Source organism: Anopheles marshallii, chromosome 3 (genome assembly GCF_943734725.1).
Source record: "Anopheles marshallii chromosome 3, idAnoMarsDA_429_01, whole genome shotgun sequence".
NCBI lineage: Eukaryota > Metazoa > Arthropoda > Insecta > Diptera > Culicidae > Anopheles > Anopheles marshallii.
This window is the reverse complement of record NC_071327.1, coordinates 70,330,718-70,354,672: the sequence shown is the minus strand read 5'-3', so window position 1 is coordinate 70,354,672 and position 23,955 is coordinate 70,330,718. Positions and strand designations below refer to the sequence as shown.

Below are 23,955 nucleotides of genomic sequence, written 5' to 3'. Positions count from 1 at the left end.
GAGTGCGTTTTGTGTAACACTTATTGAAGAAATCATTTAGGCAAATTTTCTGCTCATAAAACTGTTGCAGCTCATCAACAGCGAACAAAATGCTGTTTTATTTGTGTGAACTACTAGGCGCCTCCACGCCTGTTAAGTCAGTAAGCACCAGGCGTCTCCATTGTTTTTCTTTTCCAGAGTAATATCAATTATCGTTTTATTTTCAGGATAACGAACAAATCTCGTTTCCATAAACATTTATTGCCGGAGCTTGAAGGAAAATATATATATTTTTCTTCGTCCCTTCCGAATTTTGAAGTTGAATTTTACTGCCTCATTATTCGATGTGGAAAAAAGCGATCTCCCAAAAGTGAAAGCTTTATTTTAACTTTTCTGAACGCTCACAGTGTGTGCGTTGTATCATTAGTTTTCCCTTAATTCCCTCTCCGAACGGAAGCATGCAATCCGATCCGGCTCATTAGCTGAAAAAAAAAACAAACTTTTGTTTTCCCTTCTAAAGAAAAAAAAACACGTGTCGCTTAGTGTGCTGCAGCATTTGTTTAATTGACAATCAATTAAAAGTGACAAAACCTTAACAAACGATGTGTTTTATGGAAGTGAAATAAAAAGTCTGACGCACCAGTAAAAAAAAAATCTCGCTAATGAGCGTTAAGCAAAACTGCTTTGGTAAAAATTGATTAACTTAATTGCTTTCGACTGGCCGGCTTAAACAGTCCGATGTCAGCCGGAAAAGAGCAAGACATCAAACCCTCCCATCTAGCGCACATACGAACGATTATGTGAACGTGACAACATGCGAGTAAGCGTGCATGTTGAAGTCTTCCGCCCTCCTTCCGGCGCTCCCCTTCTCTCCATCCCTCCCCCCCCCCCCCCTCTGCATTTACTTTACCTGCACTGGATGAAATTTCACTCCGTCAGCAGCGCAATAATGATGGCCGCCTGAGGGACCGCCGTGCCGCAGTGTACTCCAAAAATGATGAACGAGCAAGGGACCACCACTCGGTACGGTACGGTTTCTTCTGCTGCGTGTGATGCTACCGCTACTCGATCGCTGCCGTGATAAAGTCGCTTCACAAACAGTGCGGCAACGTCAGTGGTATTAGCGGTGCCGTTATATGCAAAACTATTCCCCAGTAAGTACCAACCCCCTTCGGCGAGATAAGGCGGATTTACCCGTAAATAATGTTCCCGCGCCAAAAACCGTATGCGGTTGGCCAAAAATTTATTATCTCACTACTACTCGGTGCTTGGTTTCGGCACCGCAAAAATGTACCCGCATGTTTTTAATATATTCAAAACAAATACACTCGTCCTGAGCACCCGCGCACGGTTACAACGGTGCACACCGGACACCACCACGCAGTCGAGGGAAAGGAGCAATCTATTTGTGATAATTTATTACACTCGAAACACTAGACACTAATGCCGAAGATGAATATCACCGAAAAAGCACTGTGAAAAATGCTCTGTTAACGCTGCACGGGAGTGCCGAGGTTAGTAACGCGAAACGCGTTCACAGAATCCTTTAAGGACGGACGTCTTAAGCTTCCGACACGAGACTAGAACTCGACCGTATCCTCACGTGGAGATGTACTGCGAACAGAGTCAAATTGATATTCCTTCCACTGCGTTCGACCGACTCCGAAAGACTGAATGAATCCAGTCGGTCGGGCGTCGTATTATTTATCACACCGTATCACACCGATACGAATCCTTTCCCTGCCGTTCGCTCACCAAAAATTCGCTCACTCTCACATGAACCAAAAAAAAAAAACATGCTCTCGCTTGGTGATAGCTTCGGCCACCGGTTGGATTGTTTATGCAAAATGAAAACGAGCGGGCTTCCGCTTCCAATCCGCGTGTTTAACGTGCGGCACTGGGCGCCTCCATCGAACCACCGTTCGGGTTTTTCGAAACATCTGTTTCCGTTGCCATGGTTAAAACAACCAGCGGTGAGTTTGAGAATGAACCAACCGCGTGACGAAACCATCTCTCACAATTTCGCTGCTCCCGGTAAAGAACGCCACTCTCACTCCGGGTCCGGGTGAGCAGAAGACGAAAAAAATGGAGACCACACGCCGCGCGCTACCGTACACAAAACCCAAAATAATAATAATTAAAACAAAACGACCACCAGAACACATCCGAAGAAAATAGTACACCATGTTTGCTAGCAATAGAGAGGGAGAGAGAGAGCATCAGTGCAGCTAGTAAATGCTTTCGCATTCGACACAAACCATGCTTCCCGTCGGTTTGTTTGTTTACTTTGCGCATCGCCAGTTGCTTCTGCCGTGGTGAAACGCGGCGAACCGAGCTCGCCGGGAGCTTCACCGTCGACACGCGAAAACCTTGCGCCGGCCAACTTTTTAATGGAACAACAATAAGCGGCCCGAGCTATTACTGCGGGCTGTTCTATTCCGCTTAGTAACTCCGTGCATCGCTTCCCCCCCCTCAATCCGGCGCTGGAGATGTATACAAAGTTTTAAAACCCTCTGCTTCGGCTTTCATGTACGAACCATACGAACTTTCCACTACGCACTACGCACCCAATTAACGTTAGTGGGTAATTAGGCGAGGTGATTATGGCCCCGTACTATCGGAGCGTTTTGTTTCAATCAGTGATTAAATCAACGGTGCCCGGTAATAAATGTTAATTACTTTAATGCGAATGACGATGTTGCGACACTTCTGTCGGTAATCCTGAAGCTAGATCAGGATTGTGGTAAATAATCCGGTATATGTGAGGGGTTTTTGAAGTGCCTGGAGATCATTCACCATTAATGGTAAGTTATTTTTCCTTAATAACTCCATAAGGGCAATTCAAATGGGGAATTTCTAATATTTCTGTCTGCGGGGATTATATGCTCAATTTAATCAAGTTTATTTTTGGCGAACCGTGTAGCAATACCCACGCAAATAACCATACTTATTAACTACCTAAAAAAACCCTTATTTGAGTAACCTTTCTCTGAATTACTCGCTGCGTTAAGGTGTCTTGAGCGAAACTTCAACCACAATTAACTTCTTTCTATATCTCTAACTCTGATATTTAAATTATGCAAACACCTTTTTCGTTCCTATTCGAATGGTAAAATTCTACGAAAACAAACAATTACAGCGAACAGGCAGGCGATAGGCCAGAAATCATCAGTGCCATTAACACGGTAACATGATAAACGGCCTGTGGCATATCCATCATGCTCTGCTGCAGTTCAGCAGATGTGACAAACGATGTTTTAGCATTTTTTTTTTTTTTGTTGGGGTATTTTTATCATATTGATGAATTCCCATGAGGCTGCAGGAAAGAAATGCTATCAGTGACTTTAGTTACATACGACACCATTTCGAATGTTGGCCTGTTTTTATGTTTATGTTCCATTCCATCATGCGTAACAGAGCAGAAAATGTAGCCAGCATCGTCTAGGGATTCATCGCGTAATCTATTTTTAACACGGGTTTTCTAACGCAATGCACTTTCCAATTGTCATTGCTTTAGCCCGGAAGTTCTAAAGTACTTCATCCTGCGGATTGCGGATGGTGTGCGATTTTGTATTTTTATCATATACTACAACATTGACCTCTTCCAGAATATTATTTTATGTACGGAGCCGCAAGAATTTGAACAGTGAAACGCACAGACTTCTGCACTGTGCTGATACTTCCATTATCCTTCAACATACACGAAGTCCAACACTCTTACGAATAGAACATTTAATTAGCTTTGAACAGAGATAATTTTTCCTGGCATATCTCCATCATTGCGAAAGGGTAATGTCAAACCCAGGAGTGTGATCAATTCTTTGTGTAAGCCTCTACTACATGGAAAATCAATGATTCGTCAGCACATGCTATGGAAAAAGGTGCAGCAGACAGTCTCGAAACTTTTCATTTCCAATGCTACAAACTTTCTCAGAATCTACCGCTTAGTGATAGCCTGATCAATCAATCGCTTTGTCGTTGTTGAGCCGAAGGATGGCTTCACAGTTTCATCATTAAGCTCAATAACAAGAAGTCTGCACATGTCAACTCTGCACATGTCTGGTCCAGCAGCGCTCCGGAAGCGCTCTTGCAGCGCTAATCCAGCGATTCAGCAACACTTAAGCAGCATAGAAAGTTTCCTTGGTCACGTAGTCAAGAGCGTGCCGTTGATTCCTGCATTTTTTGCAGACAATGAAGGTAGTTTCATGACGTCCCAAATTTCACCAGTTAAAACTATGTTTTTTACATTAATTACCCCTTGACTATTTTGTGGTGTATGCTCAGTGATAAAAATCCCTTAATTTTCCGTTTAACTATACGGTAAATATTGTTAAAATCAATCTTCCTTAAACTGCCATTGGGAATATGTCAAAAATATAATTTATTCGTTAATTTATGAGGGATTTAAAGGAAAAATTGCGATTTTTTGGTCGGGTGTAACGTCCAAGAATTGGTCAAACATTGTTGTTATTATAATTCTTCTGTCGTTGAAATGGTTTCGAAGCGTTTTTTTTTTTACATTTATTCACGTGGTCCAATAAAAGATTTTCTGGTTGGGCTTCTACTCGACTTTTTAAATTGAATGACTGAATTTCGAGCAGTTCCAGCGCCATTTTTTCTTAATGAGCTAACCTGGTGTGTTCCTATTTTGACATTTCGGTGTAGCCAAATGTCAACCATTTTTGTTCGTCCTCCGCTGTCAGATTAACTGCGATGGGCGAGCCTGTCCCAATCCTACCCGATGTTGCTGATTTTACAAAATAAATTGCTTCGATTATACAAAGTGGTGTGTTTTTTAAAACACGTTTCCTACTTTATTTCATCTGTGCAGAACTGGCATAAAGTGTTCAATTCGATATTATTCAGACGGGGGCTTTATTAAGTTCTTTAGTGCGTTGTCAGGCATTTGCCGCAGTAACGCATTACGCTTCCTGTGCTTAGGTATACGGGTGGTAGAAAAAAAGCGTAGCTTCGGTGTGAGTTTTACCAACAAAGTTTTACCAGTTAGTTTGGAATGGCTTCCCGAGAAGTGATGTAAGTGCAGTGATTAAGGTCAACGGCGTGTTGGGTAAAAGTGTATTGTTTTGTTTTACATTTTTCTACACCTTCCAGCAGCATCGCGTCTGACGACAGTGACACCGAGGAGGACCGAAGCCCGCAGAACAAATTGGCGGCGGAATACAAGCAAAGCAGCAGCTCGCGCAAACACAAAAAACACAAGCGGCACAAAAAGTCATCGAAATCGGAGAAAGGGGACAAACAGCACAAGCCAAAAAAGCATAAAAAACACAAACGGAAGCATCGCGGTGAGGATGAGGAGGAAAGCAGTACCGATGGTGAACTTGCTCGAAACGGTGCGCCTGCTGAATCATCCCGAAAGGTTGAACACGCATCACGCGTTAAACAACCGGTCGAGGGCGATGGAGATGGTGAGGAACGGGTGAGAGGAAGCGACCAAACGGGACGTTCGAAGAACAATGGCAGCGCGAAGGTTGCGGTTGAGAAGCGTAAAGGTCACATTTCTACCGATCCTGATAAGCTGGTGCAAATGTTAACCCAAGATCTAGAAAAGCGTAAGGAGGACGTAGTTTCGGTGGAAAGTGAGAGTGATGGGACCGCGGTGGAAGATGCACCCAGCCCGGATGTTGCCGTCATCGAGGACGACGAGCTAAACTTGGAAGATCTGATGCGACAGAAAGCGCTGCTGCAGGCACGCCTCGGTGAGTATGCAACTGACGAGGAGGACGATGGGCTGGACAAGATGGGAAGGACGGATTCGAACACCCGGGAGCGTCCTGTCAAGAAGAAGCGCGTTGAAGCTGGCGAACCTGCAGTCATCACCATCGATGGAGATTCGACACCGGACGTAAACGAACAGGTACGCAAGAAATCGACCAACGCGGTTTGCCGTACTTCGAAAGGTGGCAAAGACGATCTTCAAGGATCGGGACACAGGGGAACGAATGCGGAAGTGGACAGTAAGAAGGCGAAGGACCATTCGTCCGATGCACGAGCCCGACAGCTGGAACGGGATCGTGATCGCGAGCGAGAGTTGCGTGCCAGAGAAGAGCGGCGCAACAGAGAGGAGGACAACTACAAGCGACGCATGGCGGAAGAACGGTACGAGCGGGAGAAAGCCCGGGAAAGGGACCGGGAACGTGATCGGGAACGGGCACGCGTCCGTCAACGGGAGCGTGATCGTTCGCTGGAAAGACGACGTGATCGACGCGGATATTCGCCTCGTGATAGAAGCCGAGAGAGACGGTCGCTTGAGCGCGATCGTGGTCGTGGCGGTGCTATCGATAGGTTTGGTTCGCGTGACCGTTTCCGTGGCCGTAGCAGGAGCCGCGATCGCGACATGCGCGGGCCTGGAGGTAGAATAGATCGGGATAGGGATGGCCGTGGACGCGATAGGGACCGGGATCGAGACTATGGTCGCGGTATGCAACGGAATGGGCGCGATGGACGTGGCGGTGGAAGAGGGCGAAAGGTGGACGATGATCGGTTTAAAGACTCTCTTAGCGAAGGTCTTAAGCAGCAGAAGGAATCGAGCAGCGAAAGCGAAATGGGTGACATCGACATTGACGACGAAGAAGACGAGGAAAAGATTATCGAAAAAAGACGCAAAGAACGCGAAGCCCTGCTCAAGGTAAATGTTGCGCTGGATAAGTCTTTGTTGCACGTGTTCATGTTGTTTCGTTCCTTCCCTTTGCAGAAACTGGGTGTTGTAAATGAGGACAGTAACACGATGACGGAGGTGGTGGAACCACCCGAGCTTAGACAGGTCAGTATGGGCAGTACGGCGCCGTCATCGCGAACCGATAGCCGCGAAGCGACCAGCCAACGCGCGGACGATCGCGACCGGGAGGGAACAGATCAGTCGCTTACCCCACCGATACCGAACGAGCGGAAGGATCTGATGGATAAGGTAGAACGTAAGCCGAAAGAATCACCCGAACCACCGAAAGATCTGGACAGGCAGAGTAAGGAACCGAAACATACTGCGAAAGAAAATTCTAAACGTCCCGAATGGGACATGTTTGCCGAACAGGACATCGACTCGAACTTCGACTCACCGGGCACGGTTGTGGCCAACAAGCAGGCGCACGAGAATCCGGCCCTGACGGACAACTGGGACGATGCGGAAGGTTACTACCGTGTGCGAATTGGTGAAATCCTGGACAACCGGTACGTGGTCGCCAACTACACGGGACAGGGCGTGTTCAGTACGGTAGTGAAGGCGAGGGATCAGGCCCGTGGTAATGCCTTCGTTGCGGTCAAAATCATTCGCAACAATGAGATCATGTAAGTAGACGGAAATTAACGATTCGTACCCTGGTCCTACTGATCTATCATTCGATATGATTATTTTAGGCATAAGACAGGCTTGCGAGAATTGGAGATCTTGAAGAAACTCAACGACGCCGACCCGAGCGACCGATATCACTGTCTACGTTTATACAGACACTTTTTCCATAAGCAGGTATGTTCGAATTATCGTTTGAAATTCCTCTACCGTTCGTTTTACCATTGCTTACAACGCGTATATCCATTTTCTTTCCACGCTCCCGTTCATCAACTGAAGCATCTCTGCATGGTTCTTGAGCCCCTGTCGATGAATCTGCGCGAAGTGTTGAAAAAGTATGGCAAAAACGTCGGCCTGCACATCAAAGCCGTGCGCAGCTACACCCAGCAGCTGCTCCTAGCACTGAAGCTGTTGAAGAAGACCGGAATTCTGCATGCCGACATCAAACCGGACAACATTTTGGTGAACGAGAACAATCTGGTGCTGAAGCTGTGCGATTTTGGATCGGCATCGTCGATAACGGATAACGAAATTACACCGTACCTGGTGTCCCGGTTTTACCGGGCGCCGGAAATCATACTCGGCCTGGCGTACGATTACGGGATCGATATGTGGTCGGCCGGCTGCTCCATCTATGAGTTGTACACGGGCAAGATCTTGTTTAGTGGGCAGTCCAATAATCAAATGCTTAAATTTTTCATGGATCTGAAAGGCAAGATACCGAACAAGCTGATTCGCAAGGGCCAGTTTAAGGATCAACATTTCGACCAGAACTGCAACTTTCTATCGCACGAGATAGATAAGATCACCGAACGGGTAAGTTTCTTACGCGTAACCTGCTCGTGTTGTTGTAGAAGTGAACATTCTTGCCCTATTATTTCATCTCCATTCATTCATCCGCATTAATTTTCTACTGTATTGTTACGTTTAGCATCTTACTCTTTAAAATGTTCTCGAAAAATTGTTGGTTCGACCGTTAGGCAGAAAGTGGCACAAAATGTGATGAGTTCAACACTTTTTTGATGAATTTGTATAGCGATTTCCTTTCTCTTAGGTGTTTATGTAGATTAAAAGGGGATGCTATACAACATTACGGTAATTGCATGACATGTGTACAATCATTACACTAATAATCAAGAGTATGTTGAATATGTAACTTTAATTAATTATTCCTTAACAATGGATTGCTCCAGATTCCAAAATTTATTTCCATAAATATTTTATTTAATTGCTTAAACTTTCGAACAGTTTTTCTATGACAAACCTATTGTTTACAAATATTATTTTATATCATCGAATATTTTGGATGAAGTTCGTATCTCACGTAGAAAGTAGAGTTCACTCGATTAACTGTGTACATTTTTATTCTTCGTAAGTGTTCTTTCATTTTTGCTGAAACACTGTAAATACTACAGACTAAATGTATGTCTCTAATTAAGTGATTATGATTCTTTCATTTGAAAATTTATGAAATCGGATCGACTCTTTGATGTGTAATGTGTTTTATTTCTCAAAACTCGATACTAATACATGTCTTTTAAACCATTTGTGTACTCGTGTAGGAAAAGGTCGTGGTAGTATCAATGATAAAACCAACGCGGGATCTGCAACAGGAATTGATCGCCGGACAAAATCTCCCCGATGACCAGATACGGAAAGTGTCGCAACTGAAGGATTTGTTGGACAAAGTGTTTGCACTCGATCCGGCGAAACGAATTTCACTGAACCACGCACTGGCGCATCCGTTCATTCAGGATAAGATCTAAGGGACCGGTCACGGATCATTCAGCTGTGTACATGCAACGGAAGTATTGTCCTTCGAATTGTTGGATCAACGTCTCAATCGACATCAAGCAATTGCACACTATTAACGATCCTTTTCTTACTTACGCTTCACTGATCGACACTTCTTCATCTGCGCGCGCGCACTCACACACACACCCGCACGCCCGGTTGTCCATCGAACGATGCAGGAAGACCGAACCTCCTCCTCTCCCCCCAGAATCTGATGCACTCATCATGCATTCGTAGGAATTGAAGTGTGTGGTTGTGTCGTACGAAGAAGCCCACGATGAGAACTTGTAGAAGCATTTGCTCTTGTTTTGTCATGAAGCAAAAATGAGAGAGGTAAACAATTAAAAAGCCCACTCATGTAGTAACCTTAATCCACCATATATATATATCTAAAGCAACGCTGGGAGGGTAGCAGATACAGAATAACTATTGTAAAATTTATTTTCTAACAGCAACTATCAGTTAAACCAGGACGCAAACTATGGTTCCTTGTTTGTTTTGTTTCGTTCAGCGTTAAATCATTTTACCTTTAATCGTAATGACTATCAAAAAAAAAAAAGAGACGCCTAGCAGAACAAAGTATTAGCGAATCATGATGCATGATTTTACTGAAATCTGCAAATCGTTAGTTTCAAAAGGGAGTTGTCACTATTTGGAACTGTGCTGATGAAGCAGACGTTGGGACGAATGATTTAGTTTGTCTTTTTTATGTGTTTTTTTTTTATCAATCAATCGTTTCAATGCTTGTTTGAGTCAATAGCTGATAGTAATAGAAACATAATGAATGTGAGAATGATTTCGTTGAGAAGCTGAAACAAACAGCTACTACAATAACATAAACACACATAGAGAACGAGCGAACGCGATAATAATAAAAGCAAGTCCTTTTTTATGAGGATAAAAACAAACTCTATCCAAAATAGAGAAATTCGAAGAGTCTAAATTACATTTTCATTACTTAGATTAGCCGCCGTACCGTGCAAGACAGATTTAATTACATTGCTCTATCTCGTTTCAGCAACTGATGTTGAAAAAACCGCGGGAAATGCATTTCCCCAGTCGGGACGACCCGCTGCACACAGATCGTCGTGTCAAAGAGAGTGAGACACGCTGGCTTGGAAACCGGCAAGCTAATCGGTGTCGTTATCGGGATCACTCACGCAAGTTGTACCAGCACAGTGCTGTGACGAAAGTAAACATTTCACAATTAGCCACACTACTGCAGAGGTAGAAAAATGGGTAAAAAGAACTAATCATATTTTTAAATCATCCTCCACAAGATCCACAACCGTGTCACACGCACACACAGAAGCATGCATCGCCCGTTCTTGGATTAGGTCTCTCTTTTGGGGAGTAATTCCACGGCACGCCCCGCACACGGGAAGCTTGATGCTGAAGCGCTGTGCTGAAAGAGGTAGTGAACGAATTATTTAATCGTTTCGTTATTTATTTACACTTGTGCAAGTAAACTATTATCAAGCATATGTTTGTTTTACAATGCCCACCCACACCCCCTCTGTAGAATTCTAGTGATTGAATCGATTCTCAATACTTCCGTCTGACAGCTCACGACCTTCTATTCTCGCTCGTTTTGTTAGCGAGCATCCGTACAAAAGATTTTAATACGTTTCTTTGCTTACGCCTTACTGTTCGACATTTTAAAGACGCACACCGTATCGCAGCGATGTTCTTCGTGTGGAGCGAGTTGGACGCGAAACCGTCAGCCGTTTCTCACCGATGGGGTAACCTAAAGGCGATCAGTTCCCATCCGTATTGTGGTGTGAAACAGGTTGTTATGTGTTTGCCTACCGAGGATGGATTCGTCTGAAAACGATATTGCTTGGTCTTTGTGCTTAATTTCTTTACAGCCGTTGCGTTCAGATCGTTGCAAACAATTTCGTATGAGGAAACTTCTAGCAAGATTTCAAACGATGGCTGGAATATCGCACATAAAGAAATAAGCTCGTCATGCGAATGCAAAGGATGGTAAGTTCCTCACTGTCTCACCACCCAAAACAAATTATCCGAATGTACCACAGGGTTTCGCCGTGCTGTAGCTATCCCTTACGTGGTGACAGGTGAATTATCGAGCTGTTTGGTGTAACCTCTGCAGATAATTGAAATGGAAATAAAGATGCCTCCCGGGGAGCATGCGAAAGAGAAAACCATACGAGTGTTTTGAATTGAGAGAACAGTTGAACAATTGAACAATACATACTGTAAGTACTTTGAATAGAAGACTAGTAACAACATTACTATATCAAACTACTTTTAGCATTGTAGATGGATTAGATTACATAAATCTCACAAGCAGTACATCGAAGAAATTAAAATTATTGTCATCCATTATCAGCTTACTTTTTGAAGACGGGAGTATTAGTAATTCTCAAGGCCCTTTGCTACCACCAAGGGATTGGCGCCAAGGAGATGGGTTAGCTTGTCTACTCTTTAACCTAGCGCTGGAGCGGGCCATCTTATATAAGTCAATCCAGATCCTGGCATACGCTGATGTCATAGACACCATTTGTCTTAGAGCTCTTCTACGTAGCGGATGCTTACCAAAGGAATGAGCAGGTGGCAGAAAACCTCGGGTTGGAGATTAACGAGACAAAATCCAAGGGGCTATATAGAACTAGCTGCCTAATTCTTTCGAGCATGATCCATCTCTGCTCTGAGGCTTGATGAATATTTTAAGAGTCGATCCTTGATGTGAATGACTCCTCACTAAAGATTAACATGAATGACTCTTCTTAGGAGGTTCATTAAGCGCAGCACTAATTACTACGTACTGTACTGGGCGTTCGAGTTCAACTGGTAAAGTTCAGAATGCTTTTGAAGATCAAAATGTTAAGCTGAACGGGGAATCCTCGACAATTTCTGAAATTTGTCCAAAACAAAATAGTTTCTTGTACAATGCACTCCAAACTGAAACAGCCATAATATCGGAAAACTTTTCAATCGTGTGTGTTGAGTTCTTTACACAGGCTCGATTTCAGCTAGTTGAAAAGATTTCACATTTACCTCTTCATATTCTAGCTCTAGTTTGATAAGAAAGCTAAAATGTATCCCACTGTTCCAACCACAACTGAAAACCCCTGCAATATCCGCAATAATAACGTTCTTTCCATCCAACATTTGTTTTTGGTGCTTTACAAAGCTTTTGCTTAAAATATTCAAACGACTTGCTTATCTTTATTATCCTCGTAACAGTTAATGTAACAGTTAAATCGTAACAGAAAATCAAAACATACAGTATCGACACGGTTGGTTTACAAAGAAACGGAGCTTGTTCGTATTCGTACAAATTATAACAGAACACAAAGTTGAAATACAATGTCTTAATGCTTTTGTTTCATCGTTGAAGGGTGACCTGCGTGGGAAGAGATTCCTAATAGCCGTTTGCCGCTGCTGACCCTTACACATACACACACACACACACACACGCACACGCACACCTACAATCGAGAATCGAAACGTTTCGGGCACCCAACTATCCTTGCCTGCTCGCAGCGCTGTCTTTGGTGGTCGCGTTGGTACGGTCAACGCCACTCGCACCCGCCGTGTCCACGGCTTATCGCCCAATGTTGATCGGTTCGTCGGCCATACCCAATTCTTCCGTCGCTGCCTTATTGCCTTTCCTTTTCTTCGAGTACCACATGAACATCAGGCCGGCGTAGATGTTGGACAGAAATACGAACCATGCCAGATAGAATCCGTAACCGTAGCTGATGCCGGGAATGCACGAAAAGATAACCGCACGGTGAGGTGTTTATTGATTAGGGCACAAATAACTGCCACTCCACATACCTGTATTTGGCACCTTTCGGGAAGGTGTACGATATGTTTTCCTTCTCGTACTCCACGGATGCGACCAACACCTGAATGACGACAATGCTTGTCGCGGCTGTAAGCACAATCGAATCGGGGTTGAAATGGGGCGCATATTATGTTTTCGCTTTCGCGCTTGCTTTCACGTACCTGATATGAAGTGTATACCGCCGGCCAACCGTTTGAACATGTACCGCGGGTTCAGGAACGTGTAGATCGAAAAGATGAACCCCATCACCATTACAAACACTGTAATGCACGCAAACGATGCTTCGGTTCGGCTGTAGTCTGTGGAAGGAATACAACAATTAGTTTTTCTGCTGAACGACACTGCTACATATAATTGGAGATTAATAGGTAGTAGTAGTAGTAGTAGAAGGCAAATAACAATAATAACTACTGTTACATATTTAGAGAATATCCCATCAATAGCTACTCAACATCGTAGGTTAATGACATGAAAAATTAAGAATAAGTAGCACATACTAATACTACATGTGGTTGGCAACACAGTTAAATTTTTTAATTAGTCGTTGGAACATACTAAGAATCACACATGCATTAAAAAGGAGCGTCACACACGTTGTTTAGCGGCCATAATCCGTTTGAAATAACTGCACTGACATGGAATCTACACGCTGTTGTACGCTGTAGGCTGTATTTTGTTACACGATGTAGTGATAAAAATTTGAATTATGACTAAAGCACGATGCACCGATGCAGCACCAACCAGTTCGGTGGGGTGTTTTTTTTTTCCTCGCCAAATATCCAATACGCCAACGCAAGGGCGTGAAATCTTACTGACAAGACAGTGTACAGACAATTTCCCTGTCCTGTCTGGGTTTGGGTGTTCGCCTTCATGTTCGCTCCGCTTTTATGGGCGATTTTTAACGACTCGCAGAAGAAAATTAATAGCCACAGCGAAAATGCATAACCTCGCATGAATTATGGTGCGAGTCACGTACGCGTCCCGCTCACGACAAACGGAACTGACGACAGAAACTTAAGCATCGTTTTATAAAGTTTCGGCAGTTGGCAGGCGCACGCAGGGTTCCGATTTATTATCACTTAATTGGAATTCTTTTGCTGTTTTTTTTTTTTTGGAGGAGGGGTTCGTTTTCCATGCTTTTTTTAAATTAAAGATTTAGGAGTTTTTAATTAAGAAAAGCGCACATTTACTATTTCTAACAACAATTAAAAAGATTTTCTAAACACATGTGCAATGTATTGAGAAATGAAAGTATGATCGTATCGTTTGACTGCGTTGATGTAATAGCTGATCACGTAAGGTTAAGGTTGATTAAGATCACCTATCCTACTGTGCATAGGGTAGAATACATAGCAACGAGTTACATAGGGTAGGAATAACATACAAAATTATTTCTAGTAAAGACAACTCTAATCTCTCATCCGATGTCGAATATCTAGTTAAGATGTGGAATAAAATGTTACTAATGCAGCTGGAGAGCGAAGAATAGTTTCGAAGTGCGTAAAGGCAAACATAGACAAGCTATATTATACACTGGTGGCAATAAGTATAATGACCGAACTATTTAAATCGTGAGTTAAAGGTTGCAAGATTTAATTCACGATTTCAATCGTGAGTTGAAGGTGGCCGTGAAGAATTAAATCGCAAAGAGTTATAAATACTCTTCTTCGAGATTATAATTAACTCACTCCCTAGACAGATTTAAATCATTCATTCATTCTGAATCATTGTGCACATCACTAATAAAATCGTTGAATCGTCCAAAGTAGTGATTCCGGTGAGTTGGTCCTGTTACTAAAATGACACCGGACGTTCTAGATGGTTATGTTTATTCAGGACATTCCTAAGAACAGAGGAGGTGTTTTATGCCCAAACAGCATTTGATGCGTCCTTTAGTAAGGCCTTTAAATATATAATGTAATGGTTCGGTTTTGGCCATATTTAACGGATTGAAAGTGCCAATTTACTCGTGGAAGCTTCAACAAGATGTAGCAAAATATGGAAAAATTTCACATTATTAGAATTCTTCTAAACAATGGCAAAACAAACCTCAATGCTTCAAGCTATAAACAACAATTTAGTAGACTTTAACAACAAAACATTGAAGAGCTCGAGCGGAAATATAATATAAATTCGCACGTGTTGTTATACTTATTTCCACCAGTGTAGTTCTACCGAGCATTGCGGGAAGAGCAGTGGAAACAACGACGCCATTTATTCAAACATTTCCTTTTTTTCCCCCCCTCTAAAATCGATTCGCAGCTGGTCAGGTTGGCCACCCAGTACCGATGCATACCTTCCGTCTGGAACTCTGGATTGTAGAAAGCTTCATCTTTCTCTACAAACCGCCGATGGAGGATCGTCGTGATCATATGGTGTCGGGTGTGATGCAAAAAAAGGCAATACGTTTTAATAGGAGGATGGATGGATGCCGGTTAATAGATGTGGGTGGATGTGCATATAGAATAATTATATACGTCGGATGCATTGAATATGGAGATGGAGGCGGGCTTGAAGTTAGCAATAAACAAACAACTCCGCAGTAAACCGGGAAAATGTTCGTGAACAATTGAGTATGTGCACGTGCTGTTAATTACAAGTTTAATTAACAGATAGATACCTTAACACCCATAGGTCTCCCAGGACCCCAAAGTCCCAATAGAAAATAAAACCAAAAAAACAGACACCACTACTCACCAAGCAGTTCGTCGTCAATGGCGGGATCCTGGAGAATCTCATCATCGCTTGGGAAAAGGTTGTGCAATTTACATTTTTCTGTAACGAAAACAAAGCAAAACGAGCACGCTTAGAAAACTGTTCGTCTCCACCATCCCGAAGTCCACCAGCGCCACTGTACGCACTGAACGGGGTATACTCGTAGCCATTCCCAATGCGCCCCTTCTTCGGTGGTAACGGTGGCCGGATGATGTACTTGGTGCCATTTGGGCTGACGATGTACGGCGGTATGTTCATCGCTTTGGCGAAGCTCCAAAGCAAATAAATCACACCCGGCCGGTGCTCCCAGTCGTCGAACAGCGCCTCGGACAGTGTGCTCGGCATCAGCACGTTAATGTCCGTCGAGTTGATGGTGACCGTGGTCAGCACGCCGGCCACCGGTTCCTTCAGCGTTTCGCGCACCGAGTTCAGATCGGTCGGATCGAGCATCATCAGCGGGGGGTTTTTCAGCTTCTGCACGGCCACGTTCTCCTGCTGCCGCACCTTCCCGGTGATGTCGTGGAACAGATCCTTCAGCTCGCGGAAACGATCCGCATCGTTAACGATCCAGGACGCGAACAGATGCCGCCGGAAGCTATCGTCGACCTCGGTTAGATTTTCCATTTTAAGGTCACCGGCCAGGAACTCCCTGATGTACGGTTCCTTCGCGAGGGACCCACGCATCGTTGCGATGCGGTTTTCGTTCACGAACGAGAGGGTGGTAAAGTTGCGGGTCGCATTCGACTGTGCCATCACGGCGGGTATGACACCGTAACGGCAGATCTTCCACAGACCCGAGTGTGACGTTTTGAAGTATCGTCTCGTTTCCGGTATGAAGATTCCTGACAAAAGGGAGAAACAAAACAAACAGAAATGCAAAATAATTAGCAAACCGAACGTGGAAGGTAAGGCGCGATGAGACGTGGGGGGGTGGGAAGCACGAAACGATGTGACAGCTGACCGTGGTGACCGACGTGCACTGGTCACCCGCAGCTTAATCCTGACATACGGTTGTTTGTCTTCCGCCTTAATTACATTCGCGTTCGGCTCGTTTTGTTGCAGCCACCGTTGCCCGTGCGCCCAAGTGCTTCGCCGAGCTCGTCGAGCGATTTCTGCACTTTCCGGCGTACTACAAACCAGAGGTCTTATTTTTAATCTGACCAATTTACAAAATTTTGCTCTCTCCCAGCAGCAGTAGCGACGGAGTAATGAATATTGGCGGTTGTTTGGTCTTGCTCGTTTTTGTTACATTTCAACCTAACTTTAACAAGAGCAGCACGCTGGCAATTGTTCTACTGCTCTTGTGTTGGGTTTTCTTCGCACTAAAACAAAAAAAAAACCACCTCCACCGGAACGAGCACGAGAGCCGGCCAAGTCTCTAGCGCGTCGCTGTTGTTGACTTTCACCGCCGGTTGCGAAACACGGTGAAAGGTAAACACTGGCCACACCATTTATCCCGCGCGCAGCCCCATGTAACACACGCGACCCGTGCAGCAGTTCAATCTGTTAAAGTTCGACAAAGCTGGAGCGTCAAATATTGATTTACTTCACTTATTAACTGGGTGCCTTCGAGGTTTTGGTAATGCCAAGATAATTAAAACTTGTCGCTCTGTATCATGTATCGGGCGAAAATGAGGAAAGTTTCTTTTGCATTATAGATAAGGTCATAAAGTCGATCTTTTTCCTAAATCAAACGCGATCTTCTTCAAGTTAATTTACATGAAAATTATTTTTATAAAAACGAACGAAGTCACTCTTAACATACAGTGTATAATTTCCCAACTGGTGGCCTGTTGAGCTGAGCACCGAAACAAATCACACTAATCGATCTTCAATACATTTCATCTAAACATTTGCGTATCACGCGCATGCTTTCTTTCCCTTTCGGGTAATATTTCTTTCCACTGTTCTATTTCATCGGTTCGACTGAATGTACAATTAGAAACAGACTTTAAGCAACTCAAGCATGGAAGTTGGAGTTGGAAAGTAAAGTTTCTTGTTCCTATTCAACTCCTTCGAAGTCCATTGATAAGATGTTCAATAAGTAACGCATTTAAATTATTGCATATTATGACATTTCCTATGGCACATTGGCTTACACGAAAGTTAACGTATGAAAGGAAATAAATCTAAACCACACGGCACGATGGATGACCGAATCGTTATGATCTGTTACTAGAGCATTATGAGTGTTGTCCGCATAGCAGAAAAAAAAGATCGGAAAGATTTACCGCGTGCGATCTGTCTTGTTGTGCAATGAAACCGTGATCGAAACACATGTTCGGCGTGTGATTTAATTTATAACTGTTGGGCTTGTTATGTGCACTCCATTGGAAATGGTTGGCGTAACAGGTTGGATAGAAATTTAAATGAAATTTCGTAGTAATACAGAATATTTCTTTGTAATCGGAATGGGGTGTTTACAATACGATGCATTCAAACAAACTAATTTGCAGGTTGGTTTGTGCTTCTTAGCAATTCAAGACAATTATTTCAGGTTTTCTTCACATGTTTCCCTTTTTTGCCCTACCTAATATACTGAAAACCAGCTAATGAATTGTTTTTCTTCAAGTTTAAAATATGTGAAAATCAACACAGAGTTTTCCTGAAATATTGGAACAACGCATCGACCTACTTTTGCTAAATGCGGGATCGGTTCAGTTGATTGCACAAATGTGGCACATGATAGCACAATTGTGACACGACAGGAAGGTGTTATCGGTTAAGTAAACACCCGCGCAAATACACCAATTTACATTAAATATGTCAATGATGTGCATTGCTAATGTTTTATAGCTTCAAACCTTGCCTCTCAATTGTTTTTAATTTACTAAATAATTGATTTATACACTTATGGTAATTGTAAAGTTTCTATTAACCACGCAGGACCAATGTTTTTTTTATAAATAATAATGAATTGAAAAATATTATTTCATCTTTTTAAACTTCACCGACATCGCTATCGTGCTATCATGTACCGCAATTTTGCTATCATGTGCCACAATTGTGCTATCATCTGCTTCGATCATATAATACTTGAGCCGCGCAGTTAAATAATCATGTTTAGGATATGTTTGTTTTTGGAATCGAAAATGCCCCAGAAAAGGTAAATAGGGTTGAGATTTAATCATGTGTACGGCTTTAATGACTCACCGCACAAGATGATATCAACACAGCGTTCTTTGAATGTCATAAAAAATGCACACCTTTGCACGCCATTTTTTCCACCATTGCCGACAATCTATTTACCTACACAACATTGTATTTAAATTGTTTTAATTTCCCTAGCATTGCGCGACTTGTTGATTTTTTACATGAATTTAAGATGCTTCTTTTAAAACCCTAATTTAACTTACGTTGCAAAAATCCTTCTCACTCATTGGTCCAAGTTTATCAACTTCAAAATCTCAAGTTTATTTTTAACAATAATATCATTACTTAAAGTCCCGGCAAACATAGCAAACGAACAACCTTTCCACACTAATTTCACTAATTGCTTGCGAGTTATTGAAGAAAAACGGAACGCTTTCCTCGCACCCCCAACGTCACCAAGGGACAGTTCGCATACCCGCAAAAAATCACTAAAATTAAATCAACCGTTCGTGGGCCGCAGCTTGACTCATTGTTCATTACCTTTCTCAATCGCGTTACGGTGCTGCACCGGTGCGCCGGTGAAATGGTCTTTACCACCGTTCGAATGCCAAATTTCACCTCACTTCCACTGGTTGGCAGCCGTTCAAAGTGTGTTCTAGTTCTCGTTTCGCTGAACCAGAAACATGAAACCGCGTTGCAACCGAATTTACCTAGCCGCCGCCGTTTGCTATACAAAGTTGTGACCAAATAGAACCAAACAAAGCAGGCAGGTTGCTTTCAAGTACAAATCTTCCCGTTGGTTTTTGGAACGTTGTTCATTTCCAAACGGCGATGGAGACGCCTGGTGTTTAGCACGTGTTTCGGTACATTTGTACTGACGCAACTGGCAGCACGGGATGGTTGAGAATCACCGTTGGAAACGATAAATTGTTACGCTGACCTGTACAATTAATGATTACTCCACACACACACGGCGGGCCATGGTGTGGATCGCCTCCTATCACTGATGCAAATTGATGGAATCGCTGTGTTTGGTGGTTATTTATAGATCATCCCCCAAATCTGATGCTCCCGAACGTTTCCCTGGGAAAATTATTTGCATTCGGGTTTACGTTTTAAATACATTCCTTCCCCGGCCCGATGATTGTTACGACAAGACCTTGCCGTCAATGTTTACGTTTGCCGCTCAGGGGAGAATCAACCAAGAAAAAAAAAAAATGGACGATCAAACATCGATGCTTACCTTGGCCACCTGTTACGATGAACCAGTGATCGGTGGAAATGGCCACGATCCAGATGACGGCTGCCACACCGATAAGGATTGTGCAGCCCAGCAGTATCCGCCGCTGCCGGTAAAACTCCTCCATCAGCGGCTTTCGCTCCTCCTCGCGGGAAATCGAAGTGGTCGACATGGTGTTCGCTCTCGTTCGTTCACTGTGCCACACACCGCACTATTGCACTATTGCAAGGTATTATCACTACCACTCTCTATCAATGAGATCAGCCCACTTTCCTTTTTTCCCCCACCGCCAATTCGAAATGCTCACACACTCTCACAATTGGTGACTTTTGCACGAAATGCACGTATCTATTCTATTTACTCTGCCGCACCTTCGCACCTGTGTGCACCTATTCTACGGTCGATCGCACTACACACACACACACTCACCACCGTTGGCTTGCGTGTTTCATTGTATGATACTTTTGGGCCGCAGCGAACACTACACTACCACTACCATTATTGGGGCAACATTTCGGCACGGCCCCAGCGGGTTCACATTTTCATTTCACCAACAGTCCCTGTGGGGGGTGAAAAACAACCTGGCAGCAGTTGTACTGGGCACTGTCGATTTGTTTTATCTACTGCATCACTGCGAAAGAATTGTCAAAATGTCGGTTAACATTTCCCCACACACGGCGCGCGCAAACCGATTTACGAAGGCGGAACAATTGAAAGGTAACGCTGGCCAGTGCGCTGCAGTTTTTCGTTTGGGCGTGGGGAGTTTTTTTTTCTCCCCCGGGGAAAATCGAGCACACGGACCGTCCTGAGTGCGAAACAAACACACACGGGCAGAATGTCAACCGGGCGACCGGGCCGGGGACGCTGGTGTTGCACCGCACCCCGCAAGCTCCCATCCATCGGGCGATTGATCGCGATCGCGAATGATTGTGCGCTTCACAATGCCCCACAGTTTGCACTGCAGTCCCGGACCGAATCGCCCCGTTCGCATCGCATCGTTTGATCGGGTCTTTTGCTTTGCGCCGCTCTGCTGTATTTTCGTACCGTGTCGTCAACGGTTTGTCGTTATCGTGCAACGGATGGACGCGCGAATTAATGCTCGTCAATATTGCGTGCGGTGTGATCGTGGCTAGCACGCGCCACACGGACGGAAAGGGGGATTTTGATGGTAAAAATAAACTATGCAAGCCCCCGACGGCGATGGCTGTGTCGATCGGTCCTAGTCCTTGGGCATCATGGGCAAGTCCTGGGCATTATAGGCAAGGAAGATCGGCTTTTTTTGTAATTGAATTAAATATGTAAACACATACTTTCTTTTGGATTGTCATAGGAGAGAATCTTCATAGACATCCCACATCCTTGCCAAGGAGGTCTTCTCAAGCTAAAGGTACCACCTAAAGGTACCTAAAGGCCGAAGCGCTTAAGAACTGACAATTCCTCAAGCCTCCGATCCTATGCCGGTTGGCTCATTAAAACTATAAACATTGACCTAAAAGCCTTAAAGGATGTGTAACATCTTCAATTCAGCTCATTTATGGGAAAGAATCATGCCACAGATCTTGAAGAGATTTCATTAGGCAAGTTTAGGCACCGTTCCAGTCGCTGACACAAGGAATTCTTGGAAATTTTGAAGAGTTGTTTGGACCAATAGTGAGACACAATTGAACATAGAGCTAGCGATGAGAAGTTGGAGGTGAATACGTTGATCGGATTCGATCTAAGCTTTAAAAAATCTTATCCAATCCATTAATATGGGAGCAAATGCTTCAAGATCATCCCGGTCTGGCGATCTCTGGTGGTACAAGTTGGATGTTCTAACTCATCCGACATTATTTATCTCCCTGGGGAAGCTTTCCATTGACCCTCAGATTCAGAGTCGACCGTGGTAGTTTGGAGGTTGTCTTTGCCCTGTATATTTCCCCAGGGTCTGCTAGCAGATATGGCCAAGATCTAACTAAATCTGAACAGTTTTTCCCTGCAAAGGAGTAACTATTCTGCCTACAGATAAATAAAAATCGAAGAATCCGAAAATAATTGGCCAGAATCTTTGAGGTTGGAGTTCCTCAAAGCAGAAGAAGATATTATTTCATTCCAATCCATGTTGGGTATTACCTGGTAGAGGACATTGAGCATTCAGAGACGTTTAGAGTATGATTGCAGGTGGGTTGAGATGCATCTCCTGAAATCATCTTCCTGAATCATAGGTGAAGTTATCAGAATGCCTCGTACTAGAATGTTCTAGTTGATGGCTTACATGCCTCCACTTTTTTCGGTACAAGAGCCTTCAAGACCGATTGAAGACGTAAATCTTCGAAGATCGAATAAAGATCTTAAAACCTCAAAGAACACACTGTAGCAATGCACCTTACAAACATATTCAGGACAACAACTCTCTATTCCAAACTGAGCTATCTGATCCTCACGAGCTGTCCATAGTTGTATACCTGCATGATCCAGCATTCCCACGAGGAGAGTACTTTATTATTCTTCATCGGCACAACAACCTCAAGAGGTCTAGGTCTGTCATTTCTGTGACTTTATTTACCCATAGCTGGTTAGTCAATCCTGCGTACGAGGAATTGGTCCGGATGGGATTTTGGTCCGAACCGTTCGTGTGAAGATCGGCTCCGCTACCATCATGCCACCGGGCCGCCAAATACACGGTTTGTCGAAAGTCAGTATCTTCATCTTCGTCTCCTATCCTCATTCGACCATCTTTTGATCTTGGACACGCTGATCAAGACCGATCATCGGAATGTCGAACAGTTTTAACAGCGTGCCGGTAAATTATGAACTACGCGTTACGTGGGTCAACGAGCCCCGGTTGTCGCGAAACGAAGAAGATAAATTTCCACAGCTGAAAAACCCCCCACACGGAACACACGCAACGAATGCTCCAGCTTCAGCCACGCGACACTGTGCACCGATGTGATGAGTAATGTTTTGTGTGTGTGTGTGTGTCGTTCTGATGTTTCTTCTTCTCTCTTTTACGATTGCACAAACCCCGTCAAACGATGGGAACCTGTGCGAGCAGGAAGTTTAGACAGTGCATGAAATACCGCCAGCCGTGAAACATTACACGGGTGGGTATGTTCGCACGATGAAAGCCAAAACCAACCGTCCCCAGTTGCCACAATCTCGGACCCGAAACCGAACCGACACACACACACACACACACAGACACACAAACACGCTGTCTAAAAGCCGTAAGAATTACTACGGCTGATGTGTGTTTCGCCAAACGGTCACCGGCCCCCCCTCGACGGATGTTCGAAAATGGGGGAATTTGGGTGTTTTAAAAATAATTCTCACTCTTCCTAGCCCCGATTATATGGCGTGCAAACAAAAAAAAAAAACTACACTTGGTATGAACTTTTGTTTCTGGTCTTTCTCACACGATGTTGACATACACGCACGGACCGATGCACACTGGCCTAATCGACCATAAACGGCCGTACACATGCTGCCCAATAGATTCCAATGGCAACTGGTGACAAACCTTTCGCCTTCCCGAGCGGCACGTTGCGTGGCGGATTGGGAGGGTGCCATTGAAAGTGAAAGCGGAATTGGGGTCGTTCTATTCTGCGATCGACATGCAAAGACGGGCAACGGTCGATTGTTCTTTAGGACACTCGAGCTGTGTGATAGGTGGTCGTGGTTATGGTTGTTTAAGAATTTAAGAACACAACTGTCTAAAAGTGTGTTGTTGCTTAAAACATTTTAATACTCTGTTGATACACTTTTCAATTATTTCACTTAATCTATAAGAAATTAATGTACGATTTTGGCACAATATTCTATCGGAAATAATTTCTCCCATCAACAGTGTTCGATCACTTTCACTTTCATCCCTTTAAAACACACTCAGTCGATTCTTTCCGTCACACATATTCCTTCTTTGGGGGCAAGCTTTTGGTCAATCGCTGTGCGCTTCCGATGCTCCCAACCTCTGAATTAACACCTTTCTTCACACAATCACCCATAAAAACTCGTACATTCACGGTGGTTTTT

At 43.9% G+C, this 23,955-nt stretch overlaps 2 protein-coding genes across 2 annotated transcripts; one reads left to right on the top strand and one right to left on the bottom strand.

Annotated features, from left to right (window-relative positions):
* The first annotated feature begins 4,993 nt into the window (after positions 1 to 4,993).
* Positions 4,994 to 9,051, top strand: LOC128711235 (serine/threonine-protein kinase PRP4 homolog). The gene is made up of 6 exons (XM_053806102.1): positions 4,994 to 5,013; positions 5,095 to 6,628; positions 6,695 to 7,284; positions 7,354 to 7,462; positions 7,565 to 8,101; positions 8,848 to 9,051. Exons 1-6 carry the CDS (start codon positions 4,994 to 4,996, stop codon positions 9,049 to 9,051), a joined length of 2,994 nt encoding a protein of 997 aa, XP_053662077.1.
* Positions 9,052 to 12,650: 3,599 nt separating this feature from the next.
* On the bottom strand, positions 12,651 to 20,116 carry LOC128712262 (uncharacterized). Its single transcript, XM_053807157.1, has 7 exons — positions 19,948 to 20,116; positions 15,758 to 16,453; positions 15,594 to 15,671; positions 15,193 to 15,234; positions 13,058 to 13,195; positions 12,887 to 12,983; positions 12,651 to 12,804 (listed from the first exon to the last, which is right to left on the bottom strand). The coding sequence occupies exons 1-7, from the start codon at positions 20,114 to 20,116 to the stop codon at positions 12,651 to 12,653; spliced, it is 1,374 nt and encodes a 457-aa protein (XP_053663132.1).
* Positions 20,117 to 23,955: the final 3,839 nt, after the last annotated feature.